Raw genomic sequence first — 18,929 nt, forward strand, 5'->3', positions numbered from 1 at the left:
TCCCCCTGCTTGGATGGTCTCTTGATTCTTATCTCTTGCCTGGTCTTTCTTGGCACTGATTTTTTTTTTTTAAGGTGTTTTAAGGTGTTGTTATTTATTTGAGAGAGCATGGGGAGGGGCACAAGGAGAGAATCTCAACTCCCCACTGAGTGCTGAGATCTCGACCCAGCAGAAATCAAGAGTCAGATGCTTAACTAACTGAGCCACCCAGGCTCCTGGGCTTTGACATGCATTTCCTTTTTTGAAGGCCTAATTTTACGGACCATTGCTCAGTATTCGTTTGTCTGATTGTTTCTTTCTAATTAAATTCAACTGAGGAATTACTGGTAGACTGCATTTTGTCCATAATATTAAGACCTATTTTTAGTTCATTTGTCCTATGATTAGTGATGTTGACTATTTCAGATATTCTGCAAAAGCACTTTTACTTCTCACAATCCTGTACATTTCTTATGTATTTCATTGTTTGAATAACTATCAGCTATTATTTAAACTACATTTTTCTTCCCATGTATCATTTTATTTTATTTTAAACTTTTTTTTTTAAAGATTTTATTTATTTGACAGAGAGATCACAAGTAGGCAGAGAGGCAGGCAGAGAGAGAGGGGGAAGCAGGCTCCCTGCTGAGCAGAGAGCCCGCTACAGGGTTCCATCCCAGGACCCTGAGATCATGACTGAGCTGAAGGCAGAGGCTTAACCCACTGAGCCATCCAGGCGCCCCAGCCCATGTATCATTTTAATGACATATATGTATTATTTATTTTTCTTTTCATAGTCAGTGTTATCTTAGTATTAGGTATTTTCTTGACTTCTTTTTTTTTTTAAGATTTTATTCATCCATTTGACAGAGAGATCGCAAGTAGGCAGAGAGGCAAGCAGAGAGAGAGGGGGAAGCAGGCTCCCTGCTGAGCAGAGAGCCCGATGTGGGGCTCGATCCCAGGACCCTGAGATCATGACCTGAGCTGAAGGCAGAGGCTTAACCCACTGAGCCACCCCGGTGCCCCTATTTCCTTGAATTTTACAATTAAAAAATACCTCTAGTTTTGATCTCAAAATTTCTATATACTTTTCATTTACTGATTTTTTTAACTGTCTTTTTTTCCTTGTTTTTAATCATTCCATTAAGTATCATATTCATACTATTAAAAGTTTCAAGTATTATGCAGTTGGAAACCACAAGAGTGTATGTCACTTCCTAGATTTCGTATCTTTGCATGAATATTTTAATCATTGTCATTCTTACTATTGGGTACATGTTAGGGCCTCAGAAATGCCCCCAATGTGCTAAAATAACCAAGTTACTGAATGAAACAAGCTTTAAGTTCCATTTTTTCCTTTTGTAATCTTTTTTTTTAAAGATATTATTTATTTATTTGATAGAGATTGCAGCTAGTCAGAGAGGCAGGCAGAGAGAGAGGAGGAAGTAGGCTCCCTGCTGAGCAGAGAGCTCGACATGGGGCTTGATCCCAGGACCCTGGGATCATCACCTGAGTCGAAGGCAGAGGCTTTAACCCACTGAGCCACCCAGGCACCCCTCATTTTCATTTCTAATAGGGACACACATCCAGAATATAAAATGCAGACACTTTGGGGCACCAAAGTGGGTGGCTCAGTTGGTTAAGCAGCTGACTCTTTTCATTTTCAGCTCGGATCAGATCAAGCCCTGGGTCAGGCTCTGCAGTGAGCGTGGAGCCTATTTTAAGATTCTCTCATTGCTTTTTTTTTTTTTTAAGATTCTCTCTTAATAAGATGAAGTAAAACGCAGACTGTTTATTTCCTCTCAGGCATATCCAAGTCAAAGAGGGCTGTGTGTATTTCTGTATAGTTTATTGCTGTTTCTTTGGATTTACAATCTTGAATGAACATTTTAGTCAAATACTTGCTTATAACAAGGGCAGTTGGCTTTGTGTTGCTGACACTACTTACGATAAAATAAGTAATAAAATAGATACATTAAAATCAGTTCATTGGTCATCTATACTTCTAAAATTACAGGAATTGTAAATGTTCTGTCTGAGGTATTGGCCTCACTTTGTCAGTTCATCCCCTTGCAATTCTCATCCTACAGTCGTACCTGTACATGTCAAGGAATTGATCCAGAGACCTGTGGAGCTTCATTCTCTTTCGGCTGTTCATGGAGTATGTATTTCAATGGATGTAAATTTGGTAGAAGCCCAAGCCCTAGAAGATTTAGAATTGATCCAAGCTCTCCCTTACACGTAAGTGTCCTGTTTTCACTTTGCAATTACACAATGAATTTATAAGTACATCCCTTAAAATATTTTCTAAATAGTAAAACAATGAAATATTTTAAAATAGTGTAAAAAACCCAAGACTCTCTATATAAGTAAATAGTTTAAAATTCTCAATAAATTAGGTAAAGCCTTTAACTACCAACCCAAATTCCAACTGTCCCTGGTTCCCTCCTCCTCTCCCCTAACCCCCAAGAAAGTCATTGTTAAAAGAACCTAGAATTTTATACCCAGCCAAAGTAGGAAAAATAAATAAAGCCATTTGCCAGCATTTCAAAGACTCAGAAAGTTTACTACCCACAGAACTACTATGAAAGAATTACTAAAGGACGTAATCCAGAAAGAAGATATATGAAACCGGAACCAATCTGTCCGGGACACGAGGCCATGGTGAGCAAAGAAATTAGTCAACCTTACTGTTAAGTTTAAATAAGTTGAGTACTTACATTTTTTTAATTAAAATAACAACCGATAAGTATAATTCCATACTCTTATCAACTCAAGGGTGGGTAGGCACTGGGAGGGGGTGGGGCACCTATAGGAACTAAGTGTGGTAATGTTTTATTCTTTGTTTGGAGTGGGGAGAATTTAGATACTAAGATCAGTGTTTTTCAAACTTTGAGCTGTGACCAAGAATAAAAAATATTTTATATTACAAACTGCTGTACAATAGGTATATGCAAGCAAATAGTTCAAATAAAATATCAGAAGATAATACTTCATCTTCTATGCAAGAGAAGACATTAAAATATTTAAAAATTAATATCCATTCTAGTTATTGCTGAGGTTCATTATGATTCACTATAATATTTTTTATAAAATTTCATTTGTCTTTTTTTAAATGTTAGTTGTTACCTACTAAACTGATTTCTTGGCCCATGAATGAGTCATGACCCACAGCTTGGAAAACACTGCTCTAAGTGTCATCAGAAAAACATATATTTGAAAGTGTATTTTTAAGATTTTTTTAGATTAATAGAAATAGAATTTTTACATTTTGAAGTAGTTGTGGGGGAAAAATCTTTAAAAAGAAGACAATCTGAGAAGATTTTTAAAAATCGTTAGACTGCAAGATAAATAGGGAACACAAATAAAACAGGAATGAATCTAACTATTCCTATAATACAATGAATATAACATCTCTCAAGAAACTCAGAATTAATAATGATCCCTTTACAGAGATAATCAGAATTATTTAGCATGTTCTTGAGTTCTCATCTACTATAATTAAGCAAGGAAATGATTCCAGAAAGAACTATCATTTGCTGATCAAGGGCCTTGGAAGAAATCTGTTAAGTATGTTAGGGGCGCCTGACTGTCTCAGTCAGTAGATTGTGTGACTCTTGATCTCGGGGCCGTGAGTTCAAGCCCCACATTGGGCGTGGAGCTTACATTTAAAAAAAAAAAAAGGAAAGTATGTGAGACCTTTAGGAAGAAGACTTTAAAAATTTAGTAGCGGACATATAAAACACCTAATCATGGAAAGGTGCTACTATGTTCAACCATAATAACGCCTAATAATGTGATGTCCTTCTCCCTTAAAATTAAAATTAATCAGTTTCCTTTCCATATATTATATGATAAAACTACCAGTATATAAATATATTAGTAATATTGATGTGACTGTTAAATTTTTATCCTACAACAGAATGTTACATAATTACTAAGTATTCAGTTTTTGTTGATGATCATTTTAAATATTGAATAACATCTATATAGTGCTTATAACATAATAAAAAGAAGAATTTCTCATTACAGAAACTGACAGAAGGCCAGAATGAAACTCAGAGCAGGCAAGGGAGAGTAAGGTGAAAACATTGGCCTTGTATGGGAGGTCAAACATTTTGGAAGATCATTGAAGGGTTTTAATGAAAGTGATACAATTATACTTGTCTTTGAAAGAAATCTCTGGTTGCTCTTTGAATAATGGTTTGGAGGTAGTGGAAAGGGTGCTTAGCAAGATGAGCTAGCTTTAAGAATAGTTGAGTGAAGGGATAATTGTGACTTGGAATATGATTGTGACAGAGTGTGAGCAGTGGTTAGTCTGGACTGGTTTTAATTACTAGATGGTAGTGACATTGCTCAAGGTAAGGTACATGGAAATAGATCCCAGTTTCTATAGGTTCGTTTTGGAGCCACTAGATGAGAGATTTCTATAAAATCCAAGTGGGAATGTCAGGTCAGTAATAATAATCTGGGGACACCTGGGTGGCTCAGTAGGTAGAGTGCTGGACTCTTAGTTTTGGCTCAGGTCCTGATCTCATGGGTCTGGAAACTGAAACCCATGTTGGGCTCCACAATCAGTGGGGAGTCTGCTGGAAAGTCTCTCTTCTGCCTCTTCCCCCCACCCATTCACGTTCTCTATCTCTCTCAAATAAGTAAGTCTTAAACAAGAAAAAAGAGAAGAATCTAATACTTGTTTGATTTGTGGTCCAGATGTGGATATATGACAGTCCTAGGCATCAGGTATAGGAGGAGAAAAGCAGAGGAATGTACGCTTCAGCCCCAGTAGGTTGATACCTGATAAGAAGAAACCTCTATATCTGACACACACATTTGTTCTAATGAAAAATTAAAAAATCAAAATTTTTACATTGTTTAATGAGACTTAAATTTGTAAGATGATACCAGTGCTCAGCTATACAAACTTTATTTTTTTCTATGTGTCTACTGTATTTTAACATTTCTGTACTGTAAATGAGGTATTTCATGATGACCAATTACTCAGTCTGACTTCTAATACCAGATGGTTCATAATCTCCTAGCAGTGAAACACAATTACCTCCTCACCAAAATATTTCAGGTATTAGAAATTATAATCAAGGGGCGCCTGGGTGGCTCAGTAGGTTAAAGCCTCTGCCTTCGGCTCAGGTCATGATCCCAGGGTCCTGGGATCGAGCCCCACGTGGGGCTCTCTGCTCAGCAGGGAGCCTGCTTCCCTCTCTCTGTCTCTGCCTGCCTCTCTGCCTACTTGTGGCCTCTGTCTGTCAGATAAATAAATAATCTTTTTTTTTTTTAAAGGAGAAAAGAAAACATAATCAAAATCTTTTCAGTAGGTACTTAAATCAAAATTGTAAGTTTTCCTCAAATAAATGAAATAATTAATGGGTGAGTGTAGCCAGGAAGTGTTTCTTAACTATATGTAACTGTATTAAGCAAATACGTAAGACAGATAAAAGGATCCCAGTAATCTGTATATAGACCTGATATACATAAATTTCTTTTTCAATGCAAGCATCAACCTAAATTATTAAGAAACCAAAAGGGTTATCACTGATCCTTTACAGTTGCCCAAATTGGGGTTTGTTACGTGCACTCAAGGATTAACTTCCTATGTCTACACTGTGTGTGGCTTTGGTTTTATTAATAATCTGATGCATATTAGAAGTGAACTCATCCACATCAAGGTCTTACTTATGTTCTTGACATCCACTAAATCTCAAATAAAGCAGAAGTGTGGAACATTGTTAAGTCTCTTCTTCATCCTTACTCTCAATTCCCCTTCGATAGTCTTCCTTTAGATGTGACTGATCATTTCTCAGTTTGATTTAGGATATAGTCCTCTCTCAAAAATTATCACAGAGGTCTTTCAACTATTGTTTCCGAAGCCTACCTTATCTGCTGCATATGTTATACTATCTTCAATGATTTTTTTTTTTTTTAAGATTTTATTTATCTAGTTCAGAGAAGGAAACAGCATGAGCAGGGTAGGGGAGAGTATCAAACTTTCTTAGCTCTAAGATTGCATCCCAACTTGGGGCTCAAACTCACAACCTTGAGATCATGACCTAACCTGAAACTTCAGTGACATTTTGAATAGAGACATTTGTCATGCCTGTTCCCCTTGGGAAAAAAGGTCTTACATGTTTCTACTGTCAGTAGCAATCCAGACTCTTTTCATGGTGTCCCACTGTGTCTTCCTCAGTTTGTGGCCATTATAATGTGAAAGAGAAGCCATTAGTTTTAGACAACCAGTTGCCCACTTACCGATATTCGAAGCTGTCAGCACAGGACCTTATTCGTAGTATGCACCTAATGTTTGTTGTTACAGAAACTTTGGTTATACAGACTTGTTGCACTGTGTCAACATCTCCTCTTGCCACTAGGAACCCTGTCTTGATTTACTCTAGGTGCCAGTACAACTGAATAAATATAACGTGGGGTGGGTTCTTCTCTTTAGCAACATGAGCACTTTTCCTCTAATACCATTTAGATTTCTAACTACTTATAACATAGAACTTGAATTTCAAAAACTAAATTAAAGCATAACAATGACCAGTAATTCAGGTTTTTTAAGAAACAACCCATGTGATTTTCTGTGATAGCTCTTTTACTAGGGTAAGTATGAGTCTTACGTCAACTGCACATCGGCAATGATTGATGATTCGTTTTCATACCTAAGACTCATGTCATTATGAAACAACTTTCATGGACTGTCTTTTCCTGTAGGAGAAAAACCTTGAAGATAATTTACAGAGTTTGGCTACACGATTAGCTCCAATTTATAAGCAGTATGCTCCTGTTGCTTATCAAAACCAGGTATGTTTGGGGACCGTGTATGCAGTGCTCTTAAATGTGGTTGAAATTTCTATATAAGCCATATAGGAAATGGCTTCATAGGAAAGCTTCAGATTTGAACTTGAGTGTATATCTATTTTTACAGAACAGCTTAAAAATGATCCAGCCTGGATGTGTCTGGCTGGCTAGTGGGTAGAGCATGTGATGTGACTCTTGACCTCAGAGTCATGACTTGGAGGCCAATGTTGGGTGTCGATATTACTTTAAAAATATTTTTTTTAAGAATAAAAAAGTTATCTAGCCTGTTTTTAAAAGACTTCCTGTTATGAAAATTGAATTAAAACTGCAGAGTAACAGAATTGATTAATTCTAGAAATATAATTTCTAAAACAGGAATGCATGATTGGTTCAGTGCAAGAAAATCAGTGTAGTATACTAACTACATTAATAGAACAGATGACAAAAACCACATGTTCTCCCTAGAGATAGAACACATTTAACAAAACCCAACACCTTCATGATAAAAGTAGTTAACAAAATAGCAATAGAAAGGAATTGCCTTGGCCTAAAAAAGGGTATCTACAAAAACCCACGGATAATATCGTAATTACCAAAAAAAGGACTAAAAACTTTTTTGCTTAATATCTGGAACAAGATAGAATCTACTCGCCATTTCTTTTAACATTTTGCAAGAGATTCTGTTAAAAACAAGTTGAAGAGGGGTGTCTGAGGGGCTCAGTCATTGAGCATCTGCCTTTGGCTCAGGTCATGATCCCTGCAGGATCCCACATAACAATGCAGGATCAAGCCTCACATGGGGCTCCCTGCCCTGCAGGAAGCCTGCTTCTCCCTCTTTCACTCCCCCTGCTTGTATTTCCCTCCTGCCCCCTCTCTGTCAAATAAATAAATAAGAACAAGTTGAACAAATTCAGAGTCAAAAAGGAGATAAAATGATCTCTACTAGCCAATGGTACGATCCTATGTGTGGAAACTACTGAGGGATACACATACACACACACTCACTATTATGCTAATAAATGAGTTTAGCAGGGTTTCAGGATAGAAGATCAATATGCAAAGTCATTGTTTTTTCTATATACTAGCGCTAGGCCATCCAAAAATAAAAATAAGGAAAAACTAGGTTGTCAAAATTTCTAAATTTCTGTGCTTCAAAGGACATCATCAAGAAAATAAATGAGGGGTGTGGGAAATGAGGAGATGATGGTTGGGGGTACAATCTCCCAGCCATAAGATAAATAATATTTGGGCATCTGTCGCACAGTGTGGGGACTATGATTTACAGTACCATATCATAAACTTAGAAATTTTTAAGAGATCTTAAGTGGGGGCACCTGGGTGGCTCAGTGGGTTGAGGCCTCTGCCTTCGGCTCGGGTCATGGTCCCGGGGTCCTGGGATCGAGCCCCGCATCGGGAATCTCTGCTCAGCAGGGAGCCTGCTTCCTCCTCTCTCTCTGCCTGCTTCTCTGCCTACTTGTGATCTCTGTCTGTCAGATGAATAAATAAAATCTTTTAAAAAAAAAAAAGAGATCTTAAGTGTTACCATGACATACACAACATAATCCTTACTTTGTAAACGGATTGAAATATTACCTAACCTCATTGTGGCAGTCGTTTTGGAAGACATATTTGTATGCAGTCATCACAAGTAGAAAATTAGTGTTAATGATCTGTTCATTTTAGACATAACCAGAAATCTAGATTTCTTAGATCTTTATTTCTGTTATCATGAATAACATGCTCTCTGTTAATTGCTAACCTTTGGTTTTAAAGAGAGTTATAAATTCAGTTTCTATATTGACTCATGAACATATGTATATAAGTTTACCTACTTTTCATAGACATTGAAACATCACATGTGCTTCATGCACTATAGTAGTCTCTTTTCCTCCTGGAATAATTTAGGCTTACTCTGCTCACATATGCATCTCTAACGGGTGCTGTAGTCAGCCTGCCATCAGTCACAGCCAGTCATTGTCATTTTAATTTTTTTTTTTTTTTTAAGATTTTATTTATTTGTCAGAGAGAGGGAGAGAGAGCGAGCACAGGCAGACAGAATGGCAGGCAGAGGCAGAGGGAGAAGCAGGCTCCCTGCCGAGCAAGGAGCCCGATGTGGGACTCGATCCCAGGACGCTGGGATCATGACCTGAGCCGAAGGCAGCTGCTTAACCAACTGAGCCACCCAGGCGTCCCAGTCATTGTCATTTTACCTGATGTCCTTCCATACTCTTCCTCCTGAATGTTACTGAACTGCCCATCTATTTTATCACACTACAGTCAAAAATCTCTGACTTAAAACATAGAATTAGTTTAGATACATGGTCAGGAAGTGATTTTTATTCTTTACGAAATGTGATTCTTTCTGGCTGTTAAAACTGCGTCATACATTTCTCTCTTTAGGTAGAATACGAACATGTGGCCCGAGAATGTCGTCTTGGTAGCAAAGAAGGGCGTCCTTTCTCTGGAGTCACCGCTTGCCTCGACTTCTGTGCCCATCCTCATAGGGACATTCACAACATGAATAATGGAAGCACTGTGGTATGTACCTGGGTGGCTTTTGATCCTAGAAGGTCCATAGCTGTGTGCTTAGGCTGAGCTCCTGAAATAGGATGATTGTTAAAAATCTGTTTTATGTTCTGCGCCACATACTGTGTAATATCAATGCTATTAAGTTATTGTCGATATACTTGCACAAAGTTACAGAACTGGCCTTAGATATTTTGTTGAAAGTCTTGGATCATTGTGGTGTGGTTGCTAGGAGGCAGGAGTACAATTCTGTGCCATTAAACTGTGTAGGTAGGAAGTTAAACAACTTACAGTTTTTTGTTTTTGCTTTTGTTTTAAAGATTTTATTTATTTATTTGACAGACAGAGATCACAAGTAGGCAGAGAGGCAGGCAGAGAGAGAGAGAGAGAGAGGCAAGCAGGCTTCCTTCGGAGCAGAGAGCCCGATGCGGGGCTCGATCCCAGGACCCTGAGATCATGACCCGAGCCGAAGGCAGCAGCCCAAACCACTGAGCCACCCAGGCGCCCCACTTACAGTTTTTTGTTTTTGTTTTTTGCCTTCTGTGCACTTCAGGGTTGTTGTGAAGGAACTATGCCAAACATATCATCTTTTTTGTGTGTGTTTGTTCTTAGTGCCAGTATATATGTGTAAAGTTACGTTAATATGCCAGCATTGTCAGAAATATTTGCATTGAGCTGTGCAGAGTTAGGCTTACAGACATGAAAAGAATTAAATGTCCATAGCATGAAGTCAATCAAGAGATGTTTCAGTTAGTTGAAAGATACTGGGGACAATCATGCAATAGTCCTTTTGTAAGTGGAATGGATTTGCTTCCAGTCCTTTGTTGTCTGGCCAATAAAGTATAGGAATGATAGATTAAGGAGCACCCCCCCCTTTTTTTTTTTTCATTTTTCTTAATCTTTCTTCTCCACTCTTGTTGATTGTAGTGTTTGACCCATCAGTGTTATTTTCAAATGCTGAAATATTATAATCTGTCCGGGTGAATCTTTGCCAGAGCGTGGTTCATTGTCATTGCTTGGCTAGTACATTTTACCTGATTTGTTTCCTTACAGACTATCTGTGCTCAGGCTGAATTAGGTTCAGAATCAAACTAAATTTTGGTTCCACTGCTCTCGTGCTTCTCCTTGTGCATTACTCTGCTGTCTCTTCTCCACTGCTCTCCTTTATGCCGGGAGGCTCGTTCCCAGAACCTGACAGAACTCCAAATTTCCCCATCTCTGAAACCCTGAATTCTTCAAATGAGGCTGCAGTTCCCTTTTCACCCTCCCTGCTGCCTCCGTCCTTCTCATTATGCTCCTCATATCTACTCCTTGTCACCTTCTTAGGCCCCCTGCGAACAAATAAACTGATTAAAATAAACATTTATTGGTGGAAGAGTCTACTTTTTAACACAGTTACTTTAAAATTACTGATAATACCCAAGGTAATTCAGTATTTCAAGTCTCGCTGGTAAACGTGATTATAAATATTGAGAAAATATCGTGATTTTTAAAACTTTATCTTACTTTCCCGTCTATATTCATCAAGTCTATTGACCTTACAATCAGGCAGTTTTATTTCTTCTAGCATCGTAGAAAGAGCCTTTAGCTCTAGGAGAAATGTTTTTAATAAAAATAATGAAACCATTGGATATATATATATATATATTTTTTAAAGATTTTATTTATTTATTTGACAGACAGAGATCACAAGTAGGCAGAGAGGCAGGCAGAGAGAGGAGGAAGCAGGCTCCCTGCAGAGCAGAAAGCCCGATGCGGGGGTCGATCCCAGGACCCTGGGATCATGACCTGAGCTGAAGGCAGAGGCTTAACCCACTGAGCCACCCAGGCACCCCACCATTGGATATATTTTTGTTGGCTCTTGAATCACCCTTGAAAATTAATTACCACTAAGATACTAATCTGTGAAAAAAAATGTGAATATTAGGTATCAAGTCAGGAATTTTCTGTATGTAGTTCTGTAGTTTAATTCTCTATAATGAATAAAAATAACTTTTAAAGTCAGGAGGACTGAGGTAGGTTATATTTCAAGACCGAATTTTCCTCAGATGTCTCATTCACATGCAAAAGAAAGGTGGGTAACTTACTGGCACATTCCTAGCCAGAATAGAAGCAACATGAAGCAGAAAGAGAAAATTTATCAAAATGAAATGTTCAATTTTTTAAAACTATTCAAATTTTTAAAAATAAGTAATTTTTTAAAAGAATAAAAAATCAAATTTAAAAATAAAGCTATTAGAATATAAGTCCTGCTGGAGAGAGAAATCTCTTGTGCTCCTTTTATTTCATTAATTTATTATTATTTCATTAATATCTCTTCCATTCATTTAGTGAAGAGAAAAATCACCCTGACATGGGGGGAAATGCGGGGAAAAAAAATCTATATAATCTATAGATAAATTCCACTTATAAGCAGAAGTGAAGAAATCCTAAAGGAAAACAGCAAATTAGAAAATTCTTCATAATTAAACCCCCTCTACACAATGAATGAAATATTAAGAAATAGGGAAATACATAGGCTAAAATAATATCTTCTTAATAATTAATATTTTATATGAACGCTATGGACAGTCCAGTAGATATTCCCTAACTTAGGCAATGAAGTAAAATGGAATGTAACAAAAGCCCTAATGTTTAAAATATAGGAGTTTGGGGCTGCATGACTGGCCAGTTGGAATAGCATGTGACTTGACCTTGGTGTTGTGAGTTTGAGCCCCACACTGGGGCTAGAGTTTACTTAGAAAGTACTATAAAATGCATAAATGTATATAATACCATTGACTTATAAGATCAACTCAAAATTATACTGGTCTTCTTACAAACAGTTGATAAATTCCTAGAATTGAAGCTTGTCGAGTGACTTAATATGTATTCTTTATCCAAAATCACTATACCAGCAGTTACCCACTGGAAAACAGAATGAGACTACAGACCCTTTTGACAATGGCAACAGTTAGAAGGTAGAAATGACTGTGATGAACGTGCAGGACCTATTTCATGTTTTCTTTCTGTCAGGTTTGTACTTTAACAAGAGAGGATAACCGCTCCTTGGGGGTTATCCCTCAGGATGAGCAGCTCCACGTTCTACCGCTCTACAAACTCTCAGACACAGATGAGTTTGGCTCTAGCGAAGGAATGGAAGCCAAGATCCAGTCTGGGGCCATTGAGGTGCTTGCTCCCCGCCGTAAAAAACGAACACGTTTTACCCAGCCAGTTCCTCGTTCTGGGAAGAAGAGGGCAGCAATGATGACAGAAGTTCTCGCACATAAGATAAGAGCTGTGGAGAAGAAATTCATTCCTCGGATCAAGCGCAAGAATCACGGGACAACAAACAGTAGCAAGGCTTCATCGCTGCCGCTTTTAGGTGAGGCCTGTGGATGCTCCTTAGTTTCTGTGCACAACTCCCATTGGCCAGAGGGTTGGGACTTGCCTTTGCCTCTCTCTTTTATCTTTGCCGCTCTCCTAGGCATGAGGCATTCTGGGGAAAAAAGAAAGAAAAAAAGAACCCAACCTAAGATCAGATATCAATTCAGTTAGATGGTTATTTTTAAATCTCCTTGGTTTTTAATAGAGGTTGTTTTAGAGTTTAAAATAAGATACTGACTACTTTCACATACGCAATTTCTCTGTACTGGCCAAAACTGAGTCAACAAGAAAGTGGCCCCTCCTTATTTCTTGGTATTTTTTCTAGTTATGGTATTTGTTTTGTTTTGTTTTAAAAAACATGTTTTTATTATATGTTCCCCATCTGTTTGGAAGCCTTAGTCCTCCTCCTTGGCATATGTGATCGCTTCCTTGAAATCTTCCTCAGTGAAGTTTAGCATCAATTTAAGTAAGGCAGTCAGCAGGTATTACCGAGCACCCCTTTGTGTGTTTGGGGGTGTTGGGAATGTATCGGTGAAAGATTAGAGGGAGTGCTGTGCAAGCAAACCAGTTGAATATGTTTGCTAGAGTCATTTGCTGAGAATGAGGAATTAGAGTCAAGGCCTCAAAGCAATGAACATCATGAGTGAATTTTATTTGGAGAAATAGCATTCCAGGCAGAGTAAATGGCAGATGTAAAGGTCAGGAGGGAAGAATTTGCCTGGAACACTTGAGGCAAGCAAGGAGGCCAGTGTGGCTGACGCGGAGCAGGAAATGGGAAGAGCAGGAAGTAAATCAGAGGGGGAAGAGGGTGTCCGAGCGGCTCATCTCAGGCTTCGTTGACTGCTGTGGAGGGAAAGGAACGTTATTGGATATCTCAGAATCTAGAAGGGCTGGAGCACCTGGCTGGTTTATTTGGTCTAGCATGTGACTCTCGGTCTCAGGGTTTTCAGTTTAAGCCCACATTGGGTATAGAGATTAGATAAAAATGAAATTTTAAAAAAAGGCAGAGAAGGGCTATAACCTGACTGAAACCTAACATTCTGCTTACTGGGTTGAAACCAGAAAACAGTAGGCAGAGAACAAACAGTAGGGTGATGGTATAGAGGCCATTCTAACAGCTCAGGAGAGAGGTGATGGAGCTTGGACCAGATTGGCTAATGAGAAGAACATGAGAAATGTCTGGTTCTGGATGTTTTCAAGGTAGAGTCAACAAGATGTCTTATAAATCTGGAATGTAGACAAAAAAAGAAGTGTATTTGTTTATCCTGATGTTGGTCTGAAGGACTTGGAAAGATGGGGAAATCACCGAAGGTCATGAGAAAAGGGGAGAAAGGGATAGATTTGGAAAGATACAGAGGGAAATCAGAAGCTCACTTTTGGACATGTCAATTTCTTTTTTTTTTTTTAAGATTTTATTTATTGGACAGAGATCACAAGTAGGCAGAGCGGCAGGCAGAGTGAAAGCGGGGAGGCAGGCTCCCTGCCCTGATGTGGGGCTCGATCCCAGGACCCCAAGATCATGACCTGAGCCGAAGGCAGAGGCTCAACCCACTGAGCCACCCAGGCGCCCCAACATTTTTAATACAGAATAATTCTTATTTCATCTATATCCTTATCCAGGCGCCACCCCTTCGAAATTTTTTATAACAAATTGCAGAAGTTGGGACACCTGGTGGCTCAGTTGGTTAAGCAGCTCTTTGGCTCCGGTCATGATCCCAGCATCCTGGGATCAAGTCCTGCGTCAGGCTTCTTGTTCAGTGGGAAGCCTGCTTGTTTCTCTGTCTGCCTCTGTCTGCCACTCTGCCTGCTTGTGCTCTCTTTGACAAATAAATTAAGGGGAAAAAATCTTTAAACAAATTGCAGAATTCTCATCATATTATCAATTACCTCATCAGTATGTGTCACTAAAAGATAAGGAATGATAAGAACGACAATACCCAAAACAAATAAATCAAATAATGCCTTAATACCAGTCAGTGCTCACACTGCTCCGTCTGTCTCCTAAATGATTTTTCTTTGACATTTGGTATGTTTAAATCAGTATCCAAACAAGGTCACACATTCCAGTTTGTTGGTATGTCTCCTATACCTTTTTTCATTTAAAGCTTGCTTTTCCTATTTTTCCTTCTTTTTTCTTTTTTACATATATCAGAAACCATTATCCTATGGAGACAAATTCAGCTTCAGTTTTTAAAACTCTTAACTATTTGCTCACTTCAGCAGCACATATACTAAAATTGGAACCATACAGAGAAGATTAACATGGTCCCTGTGCAAGGATGACACGCAAATTCATGAAGCATTCCTTAAAATAAATTAATTAATTAAAAAAGCAAAATAAAAACACTTAACTATGGGGACACCTGGCTGGCTCAGTAGATAGAGCGAATGACTCGATCTTGGACAAGATGGCGAGTGGAACCCCATGTTGGATGTAGAGCTCACCAAAGCAAAAACAACAAACCAGAAAACAAAAAAACAATTGCTGTGGCATGGACACTGGCTCATTTCTACACTCTATTTTTTTTGTTGTTGTTGTTTTGTTTTTTGTTTTTTAATTTTTTTTTTTTTATTTAAAGATTATTTATTTATTTATTTGACAGGGAGAGATCACAAGTAGGCAGTGAGGCAGGCAGAGGGGTGGGGGAAGTAGGCTCCCTGCTGAGCAGAAGCCTGATGTGGGGCTCCATCCCAGGACCCTGGGATCATGACTTGAGGCAGAGGCTTAACCCACTAAACCACTCTTGTTTTTTTTTACATCAGGAAACACATTATCTGACAGTATCTCTTTTTGTGATGTTAAAGCAGATTCATGGTACAGGGGTTGTCAACATGATTCACTGATTATAATGTTCCCTAGGAGCTTTTTACCTGATGGTTTTAGAATCACTTACTATAATGTTCTATATTCTTTATTCCATCAGGAGTAACACAGTCTACCGTTCTTTATCCATTTGTTAGGCGATCTCTTAAAAAGAAATACTGTCCTTACCAAGAACTTATTAACTCTGAGGTGCGGGTCATATTGAAAAATTAGAATAAGTGCTTGGCAATCTGACTTTACTCTCCACTTTTCAGAATACAAGTTAATTTCTAGGCATCTTCCAGTGTGTTCAATTTCTTTTTCATTTAGTATAATTTTGATCTCGTGTTTTTTATTTTTTTGTTATTTTATTGGCAGTATTTATAGTTCATTATTATTTATAATTTATATTTCAGTGCACATTATATAGGGTTATTTTCCCCCCAATTAAATATGAAAATGCTTTTTAAAGTCCTCAAATTGAGGCGTGCCTGGGCGCTCAGTTGTCTGCTTTCGGCTCAGGTCATGATCCCAGGGTCCTGGGATAGAGCCCCGTATCTGGCTCCCTGCTCAGTGGGAAGCCTGCTTCTCCCTCTCCCTCTCCCGCATCCACTGCTTGTGTTCCCTCTCTATCTCTCTCTGCCAAATTAATAAATAAAATCTTAAAAAAAAAAAAAAAAAAACAAATAAACCCTAAAAGAAAAAAATCCTCAAATTGAAACCAAATATCCTTCAATTGTCCCATCTTTCATCAGTAGAAACCCATCATGCTGGCTTCTGAACTTTTTGTCATGACCCCAGTTGTTTTTGAGAGCTTCCTTAGCTTCTGTTCCGACAGGATGTTCTAGGCTCATCTGATATAATCCTGCCCAGTATATAAATTCAGCCATCTCTCCGGGGAGTCTAAAGAAAAAAATACAGCTTGAATTTATACTGAAACTCCACATTAGAGTTACAGGGTATTCAATAACCTTAGTTTTTATTGTTGTTGTTCCTGCTGCAAGGAGAGTTGGCTTATTTTGCGTTTTGTAAGATGAGAGAAACGATGGTGCAGACATTTATATAATGCTAGGAAAGATTCAATAAATAGATAGTGATGAGGCAAGGCAGAGAGAATTAGCATTCCTTTTTGCTTGTTAGCTCCATTCACAAATACTTAGTTTGATTTATTTATAGCTTCCCGTGCCTGGTTCCACGCTGCCTGTAAACAGCATTCCTATCATTTTCATCTTGTCATTCCCTCATAGCATCTTCACAAGATGTGTTTTCAGTAACATATATCCTGTTAGTAGTCTTCTGCACAATATTTGGCTTATAGCCCCTTGTCCTTTTATAATCCTACCCATAAGAATTTTTTTTATCTTATTTTTTTTAAGATTTTATTTATTTATTTATTTATTTTAAAGATTTTATTTATTTGACAGAGAGAGATCACAAGTAGGCAGAGAGGCAGGCAGAGAGGAAGGGAAGCAGGCCCCCTGCCGAGCAGAGAGGACTCGATCCTAGGACCCTGAGATCATGACCTGAGCCGAAGGCAGTGGCTTAACCCACTGAGCCACCCAGGCGCCCCAAGATTTTATTTATTGATTTATTTGAGAGAGAGAGGTAACAATTGAGAGCACGAGCAGCAGGGAGAGGGAGAAGCTCAGCTGGGAACCTGATGTGGGGCTTGATCCTGGGATACTGGGATCACAACCTGAGCCGATGGCAAGTGCTTAACTGAATGAACCACTGGGGCACCCCATAAGAGCTTTTATTTTTTTTTTTAAGATTTTATTTATTTATTTGACAGAGAGAAATCACAAGTAGGCAGAGAGGCAGGCAGAGAGAGAGGAGGAAGCAGGCTCCCTGCTGAGCAGAGAGCCCGATGCGGGACTTGATCCCAGGACCCTGAGATCATGACCTGAGCCAAAGGCAGCGGCTTAACCCACTGAGCCACCCAGGCGCCCCCATAAGAGCTTTTAAAATAGATTTATCCATTTCAATAAAAGACTCCTTACTTTTTTTATTCTCCCTCCCCTAACCCAAATCCCTCATGACTCATTACTCTTCCTCCCCATGATTTATGTTCTGTTGACAACTTCTATAATAGATGTAACCACAGATTTCTTAATTTGCCACCCCTTGGGTTCCATGTACAAGTTCTCTTAAAAAATGAGAATTGGCAGGGTGCCTGGGTTGCGCAGTCGGTTAAGCTTCTGACTCTTGATTTCAACTCAGGTCATGATCTCAGCGTTGTGAGATCAAGCCATGCATCGGGCTCCTCACTGGGACTCGAGCCTACTTAAGATTCTTTCTCCTTTTGCCACCTCTCTGCAACCCCCTAAAAAAAGAAAGAGAGAAAGAGAACTGAGGCACTTGGCTGGCTCAGTTAGTGGAGCATGAGACTCTCCATCTCAGAGTTGAAAACCCACATAGGGCTCTCTGCTCAGCAGGGAGCCTGCTTCTCCCTCCCCCTTTGCCTGCCTCTCTGCCTACTTGTGATCTCTCTCTCTCTCTATCAAATAAATAAAGTCTTTTATTTTATTTATTTATTTTTTTTAATAAGAGACTTTTTTCTTTTTTAAGGATTATTTATTTATTTATTTATTTGTCAGAGAGAGAGAGAGAGAGAGAGAGAGGAGCTCAAGCAGACAGAGTGGCAGGCAGAGGCGGAGGGAGAAGCAGGCTCCCTGCCAAGCAAGGAGCCCGATGTGGGACTCGATCCCAGGACTCTGAGCTGAAGGCAGCCGCTTAACCCACTGAGCCACCCAGGCGTCCCAAATAAAGTATTTTAAAACAAAGTAAAATAGGGGCGCCTGGGTGGCTCAGTGGGTTACAGCCTCTGCCTTCGGCTCAGGTCATGATCCCAGGGTCCTGGGATCGAGCCCCGCATCGGGATCTCTGCTCAGCAGGGAGCCTGCTTCCTCCTCTCTCTGCCTCTCTGCCTACTTGTGATCTCTGTCTGTCAAATAAATAAATAAATAAAATCTTTAAAAAAAAAAAAGTAAAATAAAATAAAAGTGAGAATTATCTTGGTGCTGGCTTAAGCAGCACATATACTGAAAGTGGGACAACACAGAGAAGATTAGCATGGCCCCTGTACAAGGATGACCTACAAGTTCGTGAAGTGTTCCATGTTGTATTTTATTTACTTTTTTAAAATTTTATTTACTTTTTTAAGCTTTTCATGTTTAAAAAGAGAGAAAAAATTATCCTGTCTCCAGTGTATTGCGTTATGTTAGTTTCAGGGGTACAATATATTACATGTGTTTGCTATTATATTGTTAATTACTTTAAAACATTTTCTATTTCTGGTCCTAAAATCTGCTGCTTTTGCTCGAGCAGAAATTTTTTAGAACCTCAAAACAGGAAGAATGTCCTCAAGAAAATGTTTCCATTTGATATGAGGTTTGTGTGGTTATGTTTGAACAGATTACCCACAATGGCCCATGTGGTAATAAAG

At 38.8% G+C, this 18,929-nt stretch overlaps 1 protein-coding gene and 2 non-coding genes across 3 annotated transcripts in view; all 3 read left to right on the top strand.

The window, feature by feature from the left end:
- TET1 (tet methylcytosine dioxygenase 1) overlaps positions 1 to 18,929 on the top strand; it is a 145,449-nt gene that overhangs the window by 116,221 nt on the left and 10,299 nt on the right. Inside the window, exons 8-11 of the mRNA XM_045083435.1 lie at positions 2,070 to 2,220; positions 6,703 to 6,792; positions 9,190 to 9,327; positions 12,331 to 12,679. Of these exons, the coding sequence (XP_044939370.1) occupies positions 2,070 to 2,220; positions 6,703 to 6,792; positions 9,190 to 9,327; positions 12,331 to 12,679 (728 nt within the window). The remainder of the gene's footprint in view (positions 1 to 2,069; positions 2,221 to 6,702; positions 6,793 to 9,189; positions 9,328 to 12,330; positions 12,680 to 18,929) is intronic.
- LOC123393021 lies at positions 14,889 to 14,995 on the top strand. The gene has a single exon (XR_006607724.1). It is a non-coding gene; the product is annotated as a U6 spliceosomal RNA (small nuclear RNA).
- LOC123393022 lies at positions 18,502 to 18,608 on the top strand. Its single transcript, XR_006607725.1, has one exon. It is a non-coding gene; the product is annotated as a U6 spliceosomal RNA (small nuclear RNA).

This window comes from Mustela putorius, unplaced genomic scaffold, assembly GCF_011764305.1.
Source record: "Mustela putorius furo isolate JIRA1106 unplaced genomic scaffold, ASM1176430v1.1 tig00000698_pilon_pilon_pilon, whole genome shotgun sequence".
Classification (NCBI taxonomy): Eukaryota; Metazoa; Chordata; class Mammalia; order Carnivora; family Mustelidae; genus Mustela; species Mustela putorius.